The sequence below is a fragment of the Phalacrocorax aristotelis genome, chromosome 12, assembly GCF_949628215.1.
Source record: "Phalacrocorax aristotelis chromosome 12, bGulAri2.1, whole genome shotgun sequence".
Lineage (NCBI taxonomy): Eukaryota > Metazoa > Chordata > Aves > Suliformes > Phalacrocoracidae > Phalacrocorax > Phalacrocorax aristotelis.
Window position 1 is genome coordinate 2,204,538 of NC_134287.1, and position 15,957 is coordinate 2,220,494.

A 15,957-nucleotide genomic window follows, 5' to 3' on the forward strand; every position below is an offset into this window, starting at 1 on the left:
CAGCGACCAGTGGCTTCCACATACTTACCTGAAACAGGGGGAAGAACATGTGGTCAAACACGCAGTTTTACAAGCGAAGGGAGAATCAGATTGGAAAGGATACCTTACCAATAATCTGTATGCTTGGGGAGTGACCTGTCTCACCTGAAAGCAATGTGGTCTCCACTATAACACTCGGTGGATTCCAAATCATTCCTCTAAGTTACGGTCAAAAAGTTTCTCAGAACACAAAATAGTGTCTTTAATTCCTCTCATTGGGCTTACACTTATTCAAATAACATATCTGTCAAACTTCTGTTACACAATCTCCTGTCCAGCTCTCTCTCAAGTCCCCTACTATCTCACAAATGCTTATCAAAACTAAAGAGTTAACTTACATGAGCGCTCTTCGTCCTGTTTGACTGGTACTTCTCCTTTGATTCGGGCTGCCAGCTCATCTGCAAATGATGTTGGTCTCTTCTTTTTCTGACAAGTAGGGACAAATAACAGCATATTCTTTATTTACAATCCTATTACCAACTTGATGCAATTGCAATTATAAATAGTGTATTCTACAGCCTCACTTGTACAACATCCTGCCTAGACTTTGACCAAAGCCCCAGAGAAGACAATGCCACTTCCTACTAAGAAACCAATTAAGAGATTATGCATGCATCAAGATGAAAAAAAGCCATTTCTAGTCCATTATGATCACATCATTTTTTTAATGTCACCTGATCTTGGGAATAGGAAAAGCAAGAAGCCTTTAGCACATGCAAATGCAATAAGTGATTTCTTAATGACCTTCAGAGACACCTTTGATGCCAGCTTAGGGTGCAGAAGTCCCCTAGTTTAAAGGGGTAAAGCCTGAACAACCATGTTGAAAGACCATTCAGGATTTTTGCAGGCCTTCTCTACAGGATCCCAATTCCAGGTAACAGAGCTACCGTTATGATCCCTGTAAAGACAGATTTTTCATGAGGGAAGTAAAATCTCTCTCTCCAGGGAGGCAGCAATTACTTACAGGCCTTGTGCTTTCATCTAAGCCTCCATCCTCGTCTTCTTCCTTTTCAGAGTCAAAGAGATCACAGGCATCGTAATCATCTTCATCACTCATCTGTGCTGTCCTCTAAAAACAATAATACCCTGTTGTGTTTTCCTGAAGTTGGCATACAAAACAAGCACAAAACTACATCTGCTTAGATAAAATATTGAAAGCGAACGTACTGAAAGGAGGGAAACATTCAGCCAGTTTTTGTGGTACTTCCCAGCTTTTGAGAGGTAAGGAAGGAGAGCCTCTCGCTCCAAGCAAGTTGCTGCATTCTCCAGCACACCCCTGTGCTGTGTCAGCGAACATTTCTGGACCAGAGACGCAACTGAGTACACTACGGCTCTCCTCACAAGGAGCGTACTGCTACTACACGCAAGCCTGAACTCGTTTGGCTGTGCTGCTTCCCAAAGTTTATGAACTCCTCCCACTAAACACCTAGGATTTGGCCTTAACTCAGGAACACTGTGATCAGCTAGTAAAAAATTATATCATCTTGAGCTATTCCTAAGGGGGATAGCAGAATGACAGACAATACACGCCCCCATCTTGGCTTCAGTCATGTCAATAAGAAAAAGGGGGTGAAAAAGACTAAGTGAATTACAAACCGCAGGCTGGCATGGGTGAGGGCCCAGAAGTGAACTAAATCACAAACGACCCAAAGATACTTGCTCATCTGACACATCAGGCGTACAAAGTTACCCTCAGAAAGTCAATGCAGCTCAATGTAACACCTGACTGCTTTTGTAACATTGTTTTATCAATACAGAGATTAAAAAAGGGTTGCTTTTTGGAACATTAAACCATTTCAGATTAAGGATCCCCAGCATAAATGTCTTTGGCAGTGGCACACCTGAACACGGGTAAAACTCCTTCTCCTACTACCACTTACTACCAATGACTGAAGTCAGGCTTGAATTTTCCAATCTAAAACTTTCTTTTCCCTTTTCATTCGTTATCCAAACGGGCATACTTTTCAAACATTTAATACTGTTCACTTCTTTGATGCCATGTCATACCCAAACTGCGCGGTTCCGTACTTCCTGCATAGCAAGTTTAGAATTTTAACTATAGACCCAATAATCCTGCAGCAGCCTTGTTTTCCTGGGGTAGATGCTTTGAACTCTCATGACTCCAAAATTATTCCTGAGGGGAACACACGTCAGGCAATGCCATCCCACATATGCTTTGCATCTAATGATGGCTTAAAGACGTGCTTGCAAGCCCAATCCAGGTTCAGTTTCACAACACAATGCCATCTCACCAGGACAACATACAGAATTATGCAAATTCAGCTTAACCAAAGTTTTTATAATTAATCATCTAAAGCTCTTATCTCCCCTTTCTTGCATCCTCACTCTGTTGCAAGTGGAAAGTGTTTCAGGTTGTGCCAGGGCGTATAACCGTACCGTCTTTTGGTCCTCTTCACTAGGGTTTCCAAATTCATCATCCGATTCCTGGAAAAAGAGACCAAAAGAGAAATATCACACATTGTTTCTGTCCAGTGATCCAGGGCTGACAAGCTCTAGACTTGCTTACGTTTGGACATTCAAATCTCATCACTGTGACCTGACCAAGGAATTGTTTCCCCACTGTTGACCATCTTTATGAACTGAGCTCACTAGAAAGTCATTAATTTAGCAAAGACGGCAAGCTTCGTCTGACAGTGCATTTCAGTAACTCAAAAGGGATTTAGCTTTAATTGATCAAAGATCGCAGAAGCAAACCCCTCAGGAAAAAGGGAGTGTTTTCATAGCACAGTTACAAAGCAGAGACATCCCAGCCAAGGCAGGGAAAACACATCAGAAATTGAGAGTCCAACGCAGCAGATTTATGAGGCAAAGCCTAGAGCTGCGTTACTGACACCTACTTAACCTTTAAACTTGCTCCTGTTAGTCTCCATCCCATTCTTTGTAACTGTAATTCACAACAGATTTGTCCTCCATAAATGCAATTCTTAACAAGAATTTGATTTGCTTCACAAAGTGAAATTTTGACGGGAATAAAACACATCAATTTGAAGTATTCTACTATAATACCAGTTCGAGCCAATACCACTTTATTGCTCCCCTGGAAAGCTGCAGAGGAAACTACTGCATAAGAGTAATAAGGAAAAGCACATTTACCACAACTAACACAGTGAACAGACATTGTGCAATATTATCTTGAGAGCCCACATGAAAAAGCAAGGTAGTTAACGGCCTCACACACAACCAAGGACTCAGGAACGCTTGTGCGAAGTAGCTGGGCCACTGTCACTTGTCACTTACCTCTTCATCCTTCTCTTCGCTGTCAATTACACTTCCACGATCACTATCTACTGATCCTTCTATTTGAAATGAAAACAGAAAAGTTAAGATCAGACACGATATCTGTACACAGAACAGTGTGGTCACCAGACACTACAGAGCCTTTAAAGTTGCTGTTGATAAGGGAACCAAAAATCAGGTGGAGAAGAAAGTGGTTTGGAAGAACTTTGAAGACTGCTGACATGTCAGCACTTTGCATTTCTAATACACAGAGCTCAAGTTACTGAGAAGTTACTGCTTTGCATACCAGAGAAGTGGTTGTGACAACATGATGCACACTTTTTCCCCCCCTAATTACAGTGTGCATCTAAAGATGCACTAGAACACTATGCAGTATAACCCAAGCTGTGAGTTAAAACAGACCGAAGTCTCACTTAGGCATGTTACTTGCACAGGAAAAAAGGTCGTGCCAGCACATACCTTCACTAGAGAGATCTCCAAGGCCAACATCATCTTGTTCCATAAACTGCTGAGAGCCAATCAAGTAAGGTAAAGGCCTGTCAATATAGAGATCCTGGAAAGAGAAAAACACCAGGTCTTTCTGACATCTAGGAACAGCTCTACATTGCTGGCAAAGACAGAAGTCTTACACCCCTTGTTTTAACTCAAGGAAGATACAAGCTGCTCGCACCAGACACATGCTTCAAGTCAGCATGCAACTGGGTGGGCTGGCTGAAGTTTATTCCTTTCTAGCACTGTCAGAGAAGGGGGCTACTTCCATTTGTGCGGTCCCAACTTGTTGCCTAGCTGTCATCTAACAGAAGGATACCCTTGCAAAGACTCACAGGCATCAGTCTTATCTCAAATCCTGCACAAAGGGTTCTTAATTACCATATCTCCATAGATGTTTTTTACCTAAACAGCGTGAAATTTAAAAGGTTTCACTCCACACAGAATTGAGGCTTCCCTTTCCAAGTTCACTGCCATTAAAGTAACTCACTTTAGGGTGCCATACCTGAATGCTAACCCAACTGCAAGACAACAGGCTACACAAGGAATAGCTCAGCAAGGAGCACTTCTCCTTCAGATGTAGTCATCAAATCCTCTTTTTAGGTAACGAAATCAGTTTTATATCAACACAGTGACACTGCTGTCAGAAGCAAAAAGCAGTCCAACAAAGCCAAACGCAAACCCATGCTCCCAGCAAGGACAGGTGTCTGTACCTTTGGCTCAAGTATCAGTTCCACCCTTGCGTTACTTTCTTCCTCTTCTGAGTCAGAGTTGCCTGCTTTGATGTCCAGCTGTTCAAACGCACTGTCCAGAACTTGCAACCCAAAATTCACTGCTTCTTGGATTTTGGGGATCAGATCAGCTTCTTTCTGTTCCCGTGTCTTTTCCTTTAGTAGCAACAACAACACATTCTCATTGCATTTTACTCAAGAGTCAATCACGCTGTGACACGCATGCAAAGTTTTAACTTCAAATTAGTACAATGAAAGCTTTTTCACTATATGTAAGAAAAAGACCTTCAGAACCTTTTCTTGCTGGACTTAGTTCATCTTTATCACTCCCAGAAACAGAGATGTTGTAAACATCCACGCCAGCACAGTACTATCTTATTTGTGCTCTCAGCCCATCAAGGGAACATTTATGGTAGAATACACCTAGACTGTAAGATATAGAAAAAGCTCTCTGAGTTTTTATCCCTGGGAATTGCAGTCAGATTCTGCTTCCCCAACCCACTACCTCTGAATCCAGTAAGAAGGGCCAAGGCCTCAGTTTTCTTGCTGAGAAAACATGAATAGCCATTTGAAAACTGACTCCTTAAGTCTTGTCTGCTGGACACAGTATTGAGCTTGGGGAGGACCTAACAGATTATCACACACTGTAGTAGCCTCCAATGTTACTGTCAACTTCATGTCTGACTGACATACACTATCCAACAGAGAGACTTTAAGGAGAAAGGAAACAGTTTGGTTTGTAAGCTGTAAATGACCGCAAAATAAGTTTGGAAATGAGAAGGTAGATAACAACCACAAACATATTGCCAGCATTCAAGGCAAATTAAGTCAACTACCTGCTCTGTTTTGTCTCCAACGTCAGCTTTGGGAATAGGCTCTTCCACTTCTTCATCATACACTCTCTAAAAAGTGAAGCAAAATTAAGTAAGAACAGCATACTGGTGCAGGGGCTAAACCACGAGCACCACCACAAGAATAAAATACACTGTTAATGTGTAATTTGTTACACATTAATTCATTACACATTTGAAAAAGAATCCATGAACAATGCCCAGCATCTTCCAGCCTCCTTCATGCACTGAAATCGTCATCCTGACATTACCATCAGGCAGCCTCTCAACACAACGGAAGTAATTCAAGACAGCAAATGTCACTGCAGTAGTAGATGGCAAGCTGACCATTTAACCCTGTTCACAGATTGACCTGAATGTATTAAAAAAGCACTGTTTTAACCTCCCTGATATAAAGCTATTCTAGAAGCCTTCAGAGTCAAGCCTAAGTTTACTTATGACCTGTCTATTTTCCTTTAGTTTTCTATCATTTAGTAGCTTTCCTTCTTTAGCATTTATGCTTCTCCTGTACTTACAGAGGGGGTTCACATCCTCCCTCAGCCTTCAGTTTGATGATCCCTCCCATCCTGCTCTTTTAGCACTCTTCTGTAGGATGAGCTACAAGGAGACCCAGGGGAATAAAAAGTCTCCCCTGAACCTGCAAACCTAAATCTAAACCTCTCAAACAACAGGTGCAGTTATTCCCTGGGAAGAGACAGATATCTTACATTAACTAAATTAAGAACCAGAAATGAGGACCTATTTCTGTGCGCTTAAATTTGGGAACAAACAGCTTCAAGCACCCAAGATTTAAGATGTTTGGTACAAACTGTTCTCAGCAGAATCTTTATGCTGAACAGCAAAGGTAGGTCAGAAAAGACATTGCAGCTCCAAAAAAAAAAACCTACCACCAGCAAAAAAAACCCTCACAACGGAAATCCACATTTCCACATTGCCCTCTGCCAGCATCTTTCCAATAGCATTATCATGGCTTCGGGGGAGACACACGTGGCCGAGAACAATGCTGATCAGAACAAAATACCTGATAAAAAATCCTCCACAAATCTGAAAGACTGTTAAAGCTCTACATGTTATTTATACACATGTTCCTCGTGGTACAATGTTGTAACAGGCTTTCAAGTCTAGCTTTCACCTTTCTGAAATAGCAATATTCATAAAGTGGGAACATTAACCAAGAAACAGGCTCATCATGACCAAACGTAACAGGCAACTGCCAGCAGTCCAACACCTTTAATAACAGCTGCTGTTAGAGTAAAATAACACCACTGGGCAAATTTACAGCATCATATAACATTTCTCATATTTAGACAGCCAGATGCAGCCAAACGCTACGTTCATGCTACCTGTAAAGACATACCAAGACATCCCAGAGATCCCAACTCATTTGTAGTCCTGAAAACAAAACTCTGACCTCCATGTCACATATAAACAAGGAAGGAAGGTACCTCAGAAAAGGCAAAAGGAAATCTGTCAATATTGGATAGTAAATCACTCACGAAGGACTTGGGACACCACTTAACTGAAAGCAATTAAATGCCACTTCATCTCTAAGTAACAAGAGACTTGCCAAAAAGTCGAATCACTTCTCCATGTTCCAGGAATGGACAATGCCAATGTTTGAAGTTGCTGTACAAGCTTGATGCCGTACAAGAACATACTCACATTCTCTATGAACTGCGTGTTGGACAACATAAGAAAGTCATTGAAGACATTATGAAGGCGACAGTCTGTGGCTTTCGTTTCACTAATCAATCCATCTACTTGCTTTTTGATTTCATGAGTCCTGGAAATGGTTTGCTGTGAGAACTCTTGTAGAAAATGCAGAAGCTGTTTAGAACAGAGGAAAGCAATAGTCAGCATCCAACTCCTTTTTCTTTGGGCACCGCTTATGACCCAGGCAGAGCTGATCATACACTTCAGCTGAACATCAAAATAAACACAGTTTAGACTAAAACACCCCCAGGTACACCCTGGAACACCCCTCATCCTGCTCTGTTGCCACTCCATCCTGCATTTATTTCCCTTCGGGCCAACTCCTCATTTTAGCTTTCTCGCCCGGACCAGAGGGTCAAAGCAAGGGGAGCCTGCGGGGGTCGGGCCCTGCCTGGGGCTGCCGGCAGCACCGACCGACACACACCCCCCCCCCAGCCCAGGGGTCAGGGAGCACCGGCCGACAGCCCCACCCCAACCCCCCAGCCCCGGGGCCAGGGGAGCAGCGGCCGACCCCTCCCCCCCCCAGCCCCGGGGGTCCGGGAGCACCAGCTCCGCCGCGGGCCGCTCCCCCCAGCCCCCGGCCCGCCCCCGGCCCGCTCCCGGCCGCACCGCTCACCCCGGCGTCCGAGGCCAAGGACCAGCTCTGGCTGCCCTTACGGATCTCCTCCAGCGACCAGGGCCGCTCCCAGAGCGGCGCCGGCTCCGCCGCGTCCCGCGGGACCCCGTTCATCTGCGGGAAGAGGGCCGCGAACCGAGGGGCCGCTACCGGTACCACAGCCCTTCCCGCCCCTCCACCGCGACCGCGGGCCGCGCCGCCGGTCAGCTGAGCGCTGTCACGTGACCCGCCGCTCCGCCCCGCCCCTCGTGCGTACCGTAGGGCGGCAGGGGGCGCTGCAGCGCCGCGCGCCGGGGGCGGGCCGGGCTGGGCGCGAGGTGAAGCCCCGCCTCGCGGCTGCCCGGGCGCGGAGCGGGAGGGGGAAGGGGTTGGGGGGCGCGGGGGGAGGCTGTTCCCTCTGTAGGGCTATGGCGGCGCGGCGCAGCCCAGCCCGGCCCGGACGGGCCCGGCAGAGCGGGAGAGGCCCAGGACTCGCCTGGGCACCTGCCCGGGCCTAAGTCAGCCGCCGCAGCGCACGGCCCCGGGAGGGGGGCTGAGCTGAGCTGAGCTAAGCTAGGCTTGGCTGAGCTTGCTCCCAGCGGGGTGAGGGATGCTCACGCCGTCCTCTCTGCGGGTTGCGAGGACCGGATCTCCCCGGCGAGGGGAATGGAGAACCGGGTGGGAGAAGGCTTTAACCGCTGCAACTGCTTCTAGGGTCTGATATTATAACGATATTGAATAACACTGGGCCCAATATCGATCCCTGGGGGACTCCACTAGTGACAGGTTGCCAAACTGGGATTCACAGCCTATTATCCCTGGGCCTTTACAGGTCAAACACCCACTCTAACTTCCCGCTTTCTCACTAAGTCATTTTTTCCAATGAACTAAAAAACCTTGTCATACCACTGTATTTCATATGGTCTTTATTACAAGTGAATTAATAACAGAGGAAATGACAATAAAATCATCAGTTCTTCCAGCTGGTAACTAAACAATTCACTGGAAACAGTCTATTTAGATCAACCCTTGATATCAGCACATAGAGTTTGTTTATTTCTTGTGCTGGGCTACACTGATACCACAGAAGACCTCGTGATGAACCAGGCACTGGGTGATTTACTTCTTACTTGGGTTCTCAGTTTAAATAAGAAAAAACACCCAAGACCTCCAAGTTCTCATATATTGGTTTTAATGGCTACATCCAGGTACTCGGAGGGTATTGCTGGATTAGGGCCATAGGAACTTCTAAAAGCAAAGTACCGTTGTATTCCTTTCTATTCTATTTTTCTGTGATTCTATAACAAGATATACCATTACTGAACTGGCTCAGACCTTCAACTCTACTAGAATTTAAAGTACAAGTAGAAAGTACAAGTAGAAAAATATTAGCCTAGGCTAGTTTCACAACATTGTCTTGAGCAAGACTGTTAAAAACACACACAGATGGGATTAATCTAAAATTATTCTCCAAGGCTTTTAGTGTTTTGCCATAGTTCCTTCCTCCGCAACATTTCAAAAACCAGAAAAATTTGCCTTTAGTTACTTTCCATATTCACCGACATGTGGAATAAAATCCAACAAGTCCTTTGTTGATGCTGTAAAGTCCTACTGGCATGGAACTTTGTGCATTACAAACCATGAGGTCTTTATGCTCCGTGTCTACCGATGCCAAAAGACAGAGGGTCTTGCCATCAGGCACCTTCAGGTCTGGGGGTCGTGCAGGCTAGTTTCCATTAAAAAAACCCCAAAAGACAGCAACATGGAACCTGAATGTTCCCTTGGGGAAAATTGTTTGTTTGTGATACATACACCAGTCTCTGAGCAGAGAGGGCTACGAATGGCACAATAAAAATTTGCTTTCTAGAAGTCCCAACCTAAACATTACTGTCAGGGTCCCAAAAAGCATTTCAGTCCTAAAATTCCTTTAAGAAAGGAATTTAGACAAGTTCCTTTTAAAGGTTAGAGAGAAGGTGGCAACAAGAAAAATTCCTTGCTGTTCCACCCAGAACTTTCCAAATTAATATGCAATGTAAAGGAATCAAAAATCACAGCTGTCATCAGGGACGGATTTGCATATCAAGAAACAGACCATGTAAGACTGCACAGAGCTGAGCTCTCCGACATCCACGCTGACAGACATGCCGTAGCTTTTTGGCATTGCTTGCCACTTGCATGTGGCCCTGAGATCTGCATCTGTGCAGTTAGTACTCCCTAGGACCTTCCAGAGCAGGGCAGAGTGCTTCTGGAGTCAGTGTGGGGGACAAGTTCTTTCCTGCGCAGCCACAAGGACAGAAGTTACAGCAGACTGGCCTTCCTTGTACTTCTGCCAGTCTCATGCAACTGCTCAGCCTTGGGCATTTGCAGCAGTGTGAAATGAGCCAGAGGTCTTTTGACGGGGCCCTGAAAGGCTGTGGTGAAAGCATTTAAGGTGGGGTCAGGCAGTCAGGAGGTTAGTGGGAGGCCTCTGTGGATCGCAGAGGTGGGCCAGAGTAAGTACACACAAGAAAATATGCACGAGGCAGATTTGAGAAATGTAGCACACACTGACGTCGCTGCTCTCTTCTGCCCTCCTGTTTCTGGAGAAGAACTAGCACAGCATAATGGGATGCTCTAGTTATGCTGGCAGACATGGTGCAAGAGGAAACAAACCTTTATGGATCTCCTCCTGGTCCTACTTCAGTCTATTTTCTGCAGTGTTGCTCCACGGTGGAAAAAACTGCTGCCTATCCTGAAGTTGCTTGTTAGCCCTGTCTAAAAATTTACTACCCCAGACTGCTGCCAGACCATAAATCCTCTGGTTAGTTCTGATAAGCAAACACTTAAAACTGGAGACAATAGTGATACAAATTTGTTGCTCTAGTGTGAAAGCTTGTATACACACAGACTTGGTATCAGGGATATGCCTGAAATTACAGCTGGCTCTGGGATTTCCGGACTGAGTTGGGGATACAGACATAAATATGTGTCTGTAGTTTGCCTCCTCAAGGTAGTAATGAAACTAGCAGAGTCTGGACTGAGCAGCAGGGGCTGACGGGTGATCCGGGCACACTTAGGGATTCTGTGCTATAACAATCTGGATGGCTTTCTCCTGGCTCAGATCCCTAAGCGTCCTTCCTGCGAAACCAAGACATGGGCTGGGGACAAAAAGTGGTGGGAGGGGTACTACAAACCGCTGGGGTTATCCAGACCAAAGAGCTTACCAGGACTCCTTAATGCACCAGTTTAAGCATGGGTTGTGTTAGCCTCAAAGCTTGTCCTTTATATCCACAAAGAAACATCTGTGAACATCAGCACGAGAAGCAATTGCAAAGCAAAGGAAGAGATCCAGTATTTACACTTTTGCACAAGCTGACACCTCCTCCTTCCCATGGACCTGGTCCCCAGTGGGTACCCACAATAATTTCCACAGGCCCATAGGACCGCACAGAACTTTTAGCAGCTGCAGAAAGCTAAAGGCAAGATGACACAACCTTGAAAGTGATTTGGAGGCCGGGATTGCGCACTTGGTATGTGTGATCACAGCTTAATGTCTCTTCACAACTTCTGCAGAGCTGAAAGCAAACATTTTCATTCGGAGGGGATCCTGAGCGCTCTCAAACTAAGCAGCAGGTTGTTTTGTCCAGAAAATATCCCTATAAATGACATGACCAGCTTCAAGGGAGGTATTGTGTTTGCTACACCCGTTCATTGCTAGGCCATACGCAACTCTGTTAAAGCCAGAATGATTTCTAACACACATACACAGATTATGAAATAACAAGAAACATTCTTTCTTCATACAGAACTATTAGGGGCATCTGATTTTTCTCTTTTACTTATTTTTTTTAACTGTTTGTGAGAAGTGGCTACTGAATTCCTATTAGCATTTGCCCGTGAAGAAATTACAGTTTACAGGGGACAAAGACTTAGTGTCTTAACATGACATTTGATATAAATTTAAATATAATTCTCTCTTCTTGATAAGCTGGGCAATGATATGCCATATAGCTAGCCTGGGTGATTTTTTTTTTTCCCTGTGGGTAAAAACTTTGGCAGAAGTACCGCTTTCTGTTGCCTTACACTGGAAGTGCTAACAAAAGCTTAAACAGACAGCACTTTGTTAAACTCACAAATATTTACAAGATTAAAAAAACGAAAGAGAATACCATAGCCAGCTTTCCCAATTGCTAACAGAAAGTAAATATGTTTTTATAACTTTAGAACAGGATGCAAACAAAAGAAAAAGTCAAGTTACAAGTAAAAGATAAGCTTCTGTATCACACAAGAAAGAACCCCAGCACAGTTAGTGCATTGTTCTTCATTTTCCCTGCCGCTCCTTGTTCTCATGCACAGGTTGTGTTTATGGCTTGGTAAGGCTACAGAGATGTGATTGCCCAAACCCTGCCATTACCAGAGCTCCCCGGCCTCCGAGAGATAGTCCCAGCACTTGTGTTATCTGCAGGCTGCAAAAGGGGTGCCCTTTTGGGGTGACGAGTGAAGTCAGGGCTTGAAGATGCCTCAGTCCCCAGCGCACAGTGTAGAAAGGAGTGCACAGAGTGAGAAATAAGTACTCCCCTGCTGCCACTGGACCAGCACAGGAGCCTGAAGGCCCCCGAGGTACTTCCCCTCCTGCTTGGGATTCATTGCTGGTTAATACAATGCCGGAACACACAACTTGCCTACCAGTGTATTTATTTGTTTCAGGGAATTAAAATTCAGCTTTCCTTTAATATAATTAATTATAACCTGTGTGTCAGAAATAAGCAGACTATGACAACCCATGTCACCTAAAAGACCTTGCTGCTATGTACGGAGTCAAATGACTTACTGCAATAAGTTGTTGTGCAAGCAGGAAAAAAATAACTGGGATGATATACCCAGTTCAGGTAACTGGAAATCCTAAGGGAGGAAAAAAAGACCCCGAGCAGAGCTGCTAATCGTCTAAAGGAACCTGGTCTTGGACACACATGACTTCCTTGGGTTGTGGTTTCCCCCACATATGTCTGATCTTTCTTTGATCCCAAAAGTTCATCTCTCATGGTGAAATCGTGGTCTTGGAGGACGGCCATTACCTTGGCATTCCCTTGGTGTGGGGTAGGAATGCTTAGTGTGTGAGGAACAGGTTAAGGTGTCTTTTGGGTTCTGTCTCTGGGGTCTGCAGTCCTCTACAGTCAGGTCATAAGCTCTGAAACTTGAAATCTCTGACACACTTAAGGGAGCCACCCAAAGTTGTGCTAGTATCAGAATGAAAAAATAAAAAAGCTCCCGAATCACCGTCCCATGGCTTTTTACTTCAGTCTTTAGCAAAGCGTTGAAACGTTCACAGGACTAGTGAAATAGGGCTACCCTCCCACTTTTGTAAACAGGTCGAGAAATTAAACTTCTCATAGCAATCGTTATATCATAGTTGATAAAGCAACACAACAGCCAGAATGACTGTGAACTTATGTTCCAGGATAGATCCAGGAAAGCCTTTCAGCAAGTGTTTTCTTGAGAACAAGGAGTGGCTGCACTGGAGACAATGGAACTACCCACACGGCTTAAGCTAAGGATATACTTAGGTGCTTTGCTTGATCCAAGCCCTAAGATGTAATCCGAAGGCTGCAGAAGTTAACGGGGGTTTTCCAACTTTCCTCAGTAGGCTTCAAACCTATTTAAGCTAAAAATTACACTTCCAACATATATGAGCTTTAGTTACCTGTGTGACTTATGCGCAAATATTTATCTGCATGATATACCTATGTTCTGTGGAATCAGCAGTGAGCTTTGCAAAATACTTGTTCTCCCATCACGTATTAACCCACCATGAGGACACCTGCCCTCTGGCTCTGCAGGGTCTGAAGGGAAGGGCTTTTCTGATGGAAAGTAAGAACACAGAATGGTTTGGGTTGGAAGGGACATTAGAGATTGTCTAGTTCCCACCCCCCTGCCATGGGCAGGGACACCTTCCACTAGATCAGGTTGCTCAGAGCCTCATCCAACCTGCCCTTGAACAATTCCAGGCAGGGGGCATCAACAACTTCACCGGGCAACCTGTTGCTGTGTCTCACCACCCTCACAGTAAAGAATTTCTTCCTAATATCGATTCTAAATCTACCCTCTCTCAGTTGAGAACTGTTACACCTCATTCTGTCACTACACTCCCTGACAGAGTCCCTCCCCATCTTTCCTTGAGGCCCCCTTTGTGCTATACTGCAACTGGTGAAAAGCAAATTAGTGCAGTGCTATGGCAGCAATCATTCTTGGAAAAAAGCATATTAAAAAAGCAGCTCATTGGAGATATAGCCAGATCTAAGACTTTAGGAAGAGACTGTATTCTTCTAAAGCAAGACCTGCATATCCTGAGGCAGGAGGTTCAAAGGCACTCCAAGGAGTGTCAGCCTACCAGCAGACAATCAGCAGCGCAGCTGGCAGGGCTCCAGCAGCTTTATCAAGAACTCATTGGCAGAAGAATAAGCTGTTCTGCCTAACAAATGCTTTGAAAACAAAAACACTCTTGCTTTGGGCTCTCTATCAAAAACCACAAAAGAACTGGCATAAAAGTTCCTGTCAAGCTCAGCATGGCCTGGGGCTAGCGAAGCCTGGACTTGGTAGGTAAAGGGAAGGGCATGCTCTAAAACTGGCACAAGCCATAGGTTGGTATGCATAGATTCTGTACACTTGTATGAAACCCTTATATCAAGTAATCTGGGAGAAACTAAATTCATTGCTGATAGTTTGCAAAAAATGCTTAATGTGACAAATAATGACTAAGTCATGTTGTCTGGATGGTGAAATCACAGAGTCACAGAACTGTAGAGGTTGGCAGGGACCTCTGGAGCTCACCCCGTCCCACCCCTGCTTGAGCAGGCGCGCCCAGAGCAGGGGCACAGGGCCGCGTCCAGGCGGGGGGTGAATGTCTCCAGGGAAGGGACCCCACAGCCTCTCTGGGCAGCCTGTGCCCCTGCTCTGGCACCCGCACAGGGAAGGGGTTTGTCCTCATGTTCAGGTGGAACTTCCCGTGTTCCAGCTTGTGCCCGTGGCCCCTTGGCCTGGCGTTGGGCACCGCTGAAAAGAGCCCGGCCCCATCGTCCTGACACCCGCCCTTCAGGTATTTACAAGCATTGATGAGATCCCCCCTCAGCCTTCTCTTCTCCAGGCTGAACAGACCCAAGTCTCTCAGCCTTTCCTCACAAGAGAGATGCTCCAGTCCCCTGAGCATCTTGGTAGCTCTCTGCTGGACTTGCTCGAGTAGTTCCCTGTCCTTCTTAAACCAAGGGGCCCAAAACTGGACACAGCACTCCAAATGCGGTCTCCAAATGTGGAAATAAACTGTGCTTACTTAATCCATGCTTTAGAGATTTTTTTTTTTTTAATTTTGTACGAATAACAATTTTTTAAAACTCTGTAGAACATAAAATCTATATTAACAGCAGTGCCCCTGAGAAGAAATCAGGGATGGAAAGCAAATGTTTTGTATCTAGAGCAGTATGGTGTTTAAGACGGCGGATGCGATACTTGGATGTACGTACGGGAAAGGCATTATGTCCTTCATAGTGTCTGGGGTAATTTCCAGTTATGAGTATTTTCCAGTATGAGAGCAGTTACAAGCTCTCATACCTTATTCTATACTCAGATTTGAAATGAGATACTCTCAGATTGGAGAGTGTTCAGAAATGTCCTACACAACTGGAGACCACAACCACTGTACTCAACTGAGAGAAGTTACAAGCTGACTTGATGCTCTGTAAGCACAGACAAGAGGCAGATTTTGATGGTAAAGTGCTATTATCTATGTGCTGGAACCAAAGGATGAGAAAGCAAATTTATTGAATTTGCTCAGTGACGTAAACACGATTTTCATGAAATTAAAGTTTTAAAACATGTAGTGATTATCTCAGAACAACAACAACAAAAAAAGTCAGGTGCATAGTCTGCAAAATTGAATGCTTAGTGACTTTTCATGATTTATGTATTTCTTACTAAAGGATTATCAAACCTGCACAGACTTCAACTTCAGCATTTCCTCCAAGAAGATAATGGAATTGTGTCACGTGTTGTACTTAATTTTTTTTTTGTTCCTGCTGAATACTTTGGATTGAATACATCCAAACCCTGAATTAAATATTATTAGTACTCAGAAATATATAGTGCATAGGAAGAAATGAATGACAACTTGTCTTGCCACAGTTTCACCATTCCAAAATATTTACAGCTCCATGTTTAATTTACTCTAAAAACAAACAAAAACAAAAACCCAACAGCAAAAAAAACCACCAAACCCAAAACTGTAGTAGCTTGTAGTACAGCCAAACCTTAT

The 15,957-nt window shown here is 44.7% G+C and overlaps 1 protein-coding gene across 5 annotated transcripts in view; it reads right to left on the minus strand.

Moving 5' to 3' along the window:
• Positions 1–7,932, minus strand: part of WASHC2C (WASH complex subunit 2C) — a 37,999-nt gene extending 30,067 nt beyond the window's left edge. For 3 of the 5 annotated variants that reach the window (XM_075108210.1, XM_075108206.1, XM_075108208.1), the window contains exons 1-9: positions 7,698–7,932; positions 7,031–7,195; positions 5,354–5,419; positions 4,500–4,673; positions 3,757–3,850; positions 3,298–3,356; positions 2,437–2,484; positions 1,004–1,108; positions 378–465 (exon numbers count right to left, since the gene is read on the minus strand). In XM_075108210.1, coding sequence (XP_074964311.1) covers positions 378–465; positions 1,004–1,108; positions 2,437–2,484; positions 3,298–3,356; positions 3,757–3,850; positions 4,500–4,673; positions 5,354–5,419; positions 7,031–7,195; positions 7,698–7,811 — 913 coding nt within the window. In that variant the 5' untranslated portion in view covers positions 7,812–7,932. The remainder of the gene's footprint in view (positions 1–377; positions 466–1,003; positions 1,109–2,436; positions 2,485–3,297; positions 3,357–3,756; positions 3,851–4,499; positions 4,674–5,353; positions 5,420–7,030; positions 7,196–7,697) is intronic. The other 2 variants (XM_075108211.1, XM_075108209.1) reach the window with 1 other exon arrangement.
• Between the last annotated feature and the right edge of the window lie 8,025 nt (positions 7,933–15,957).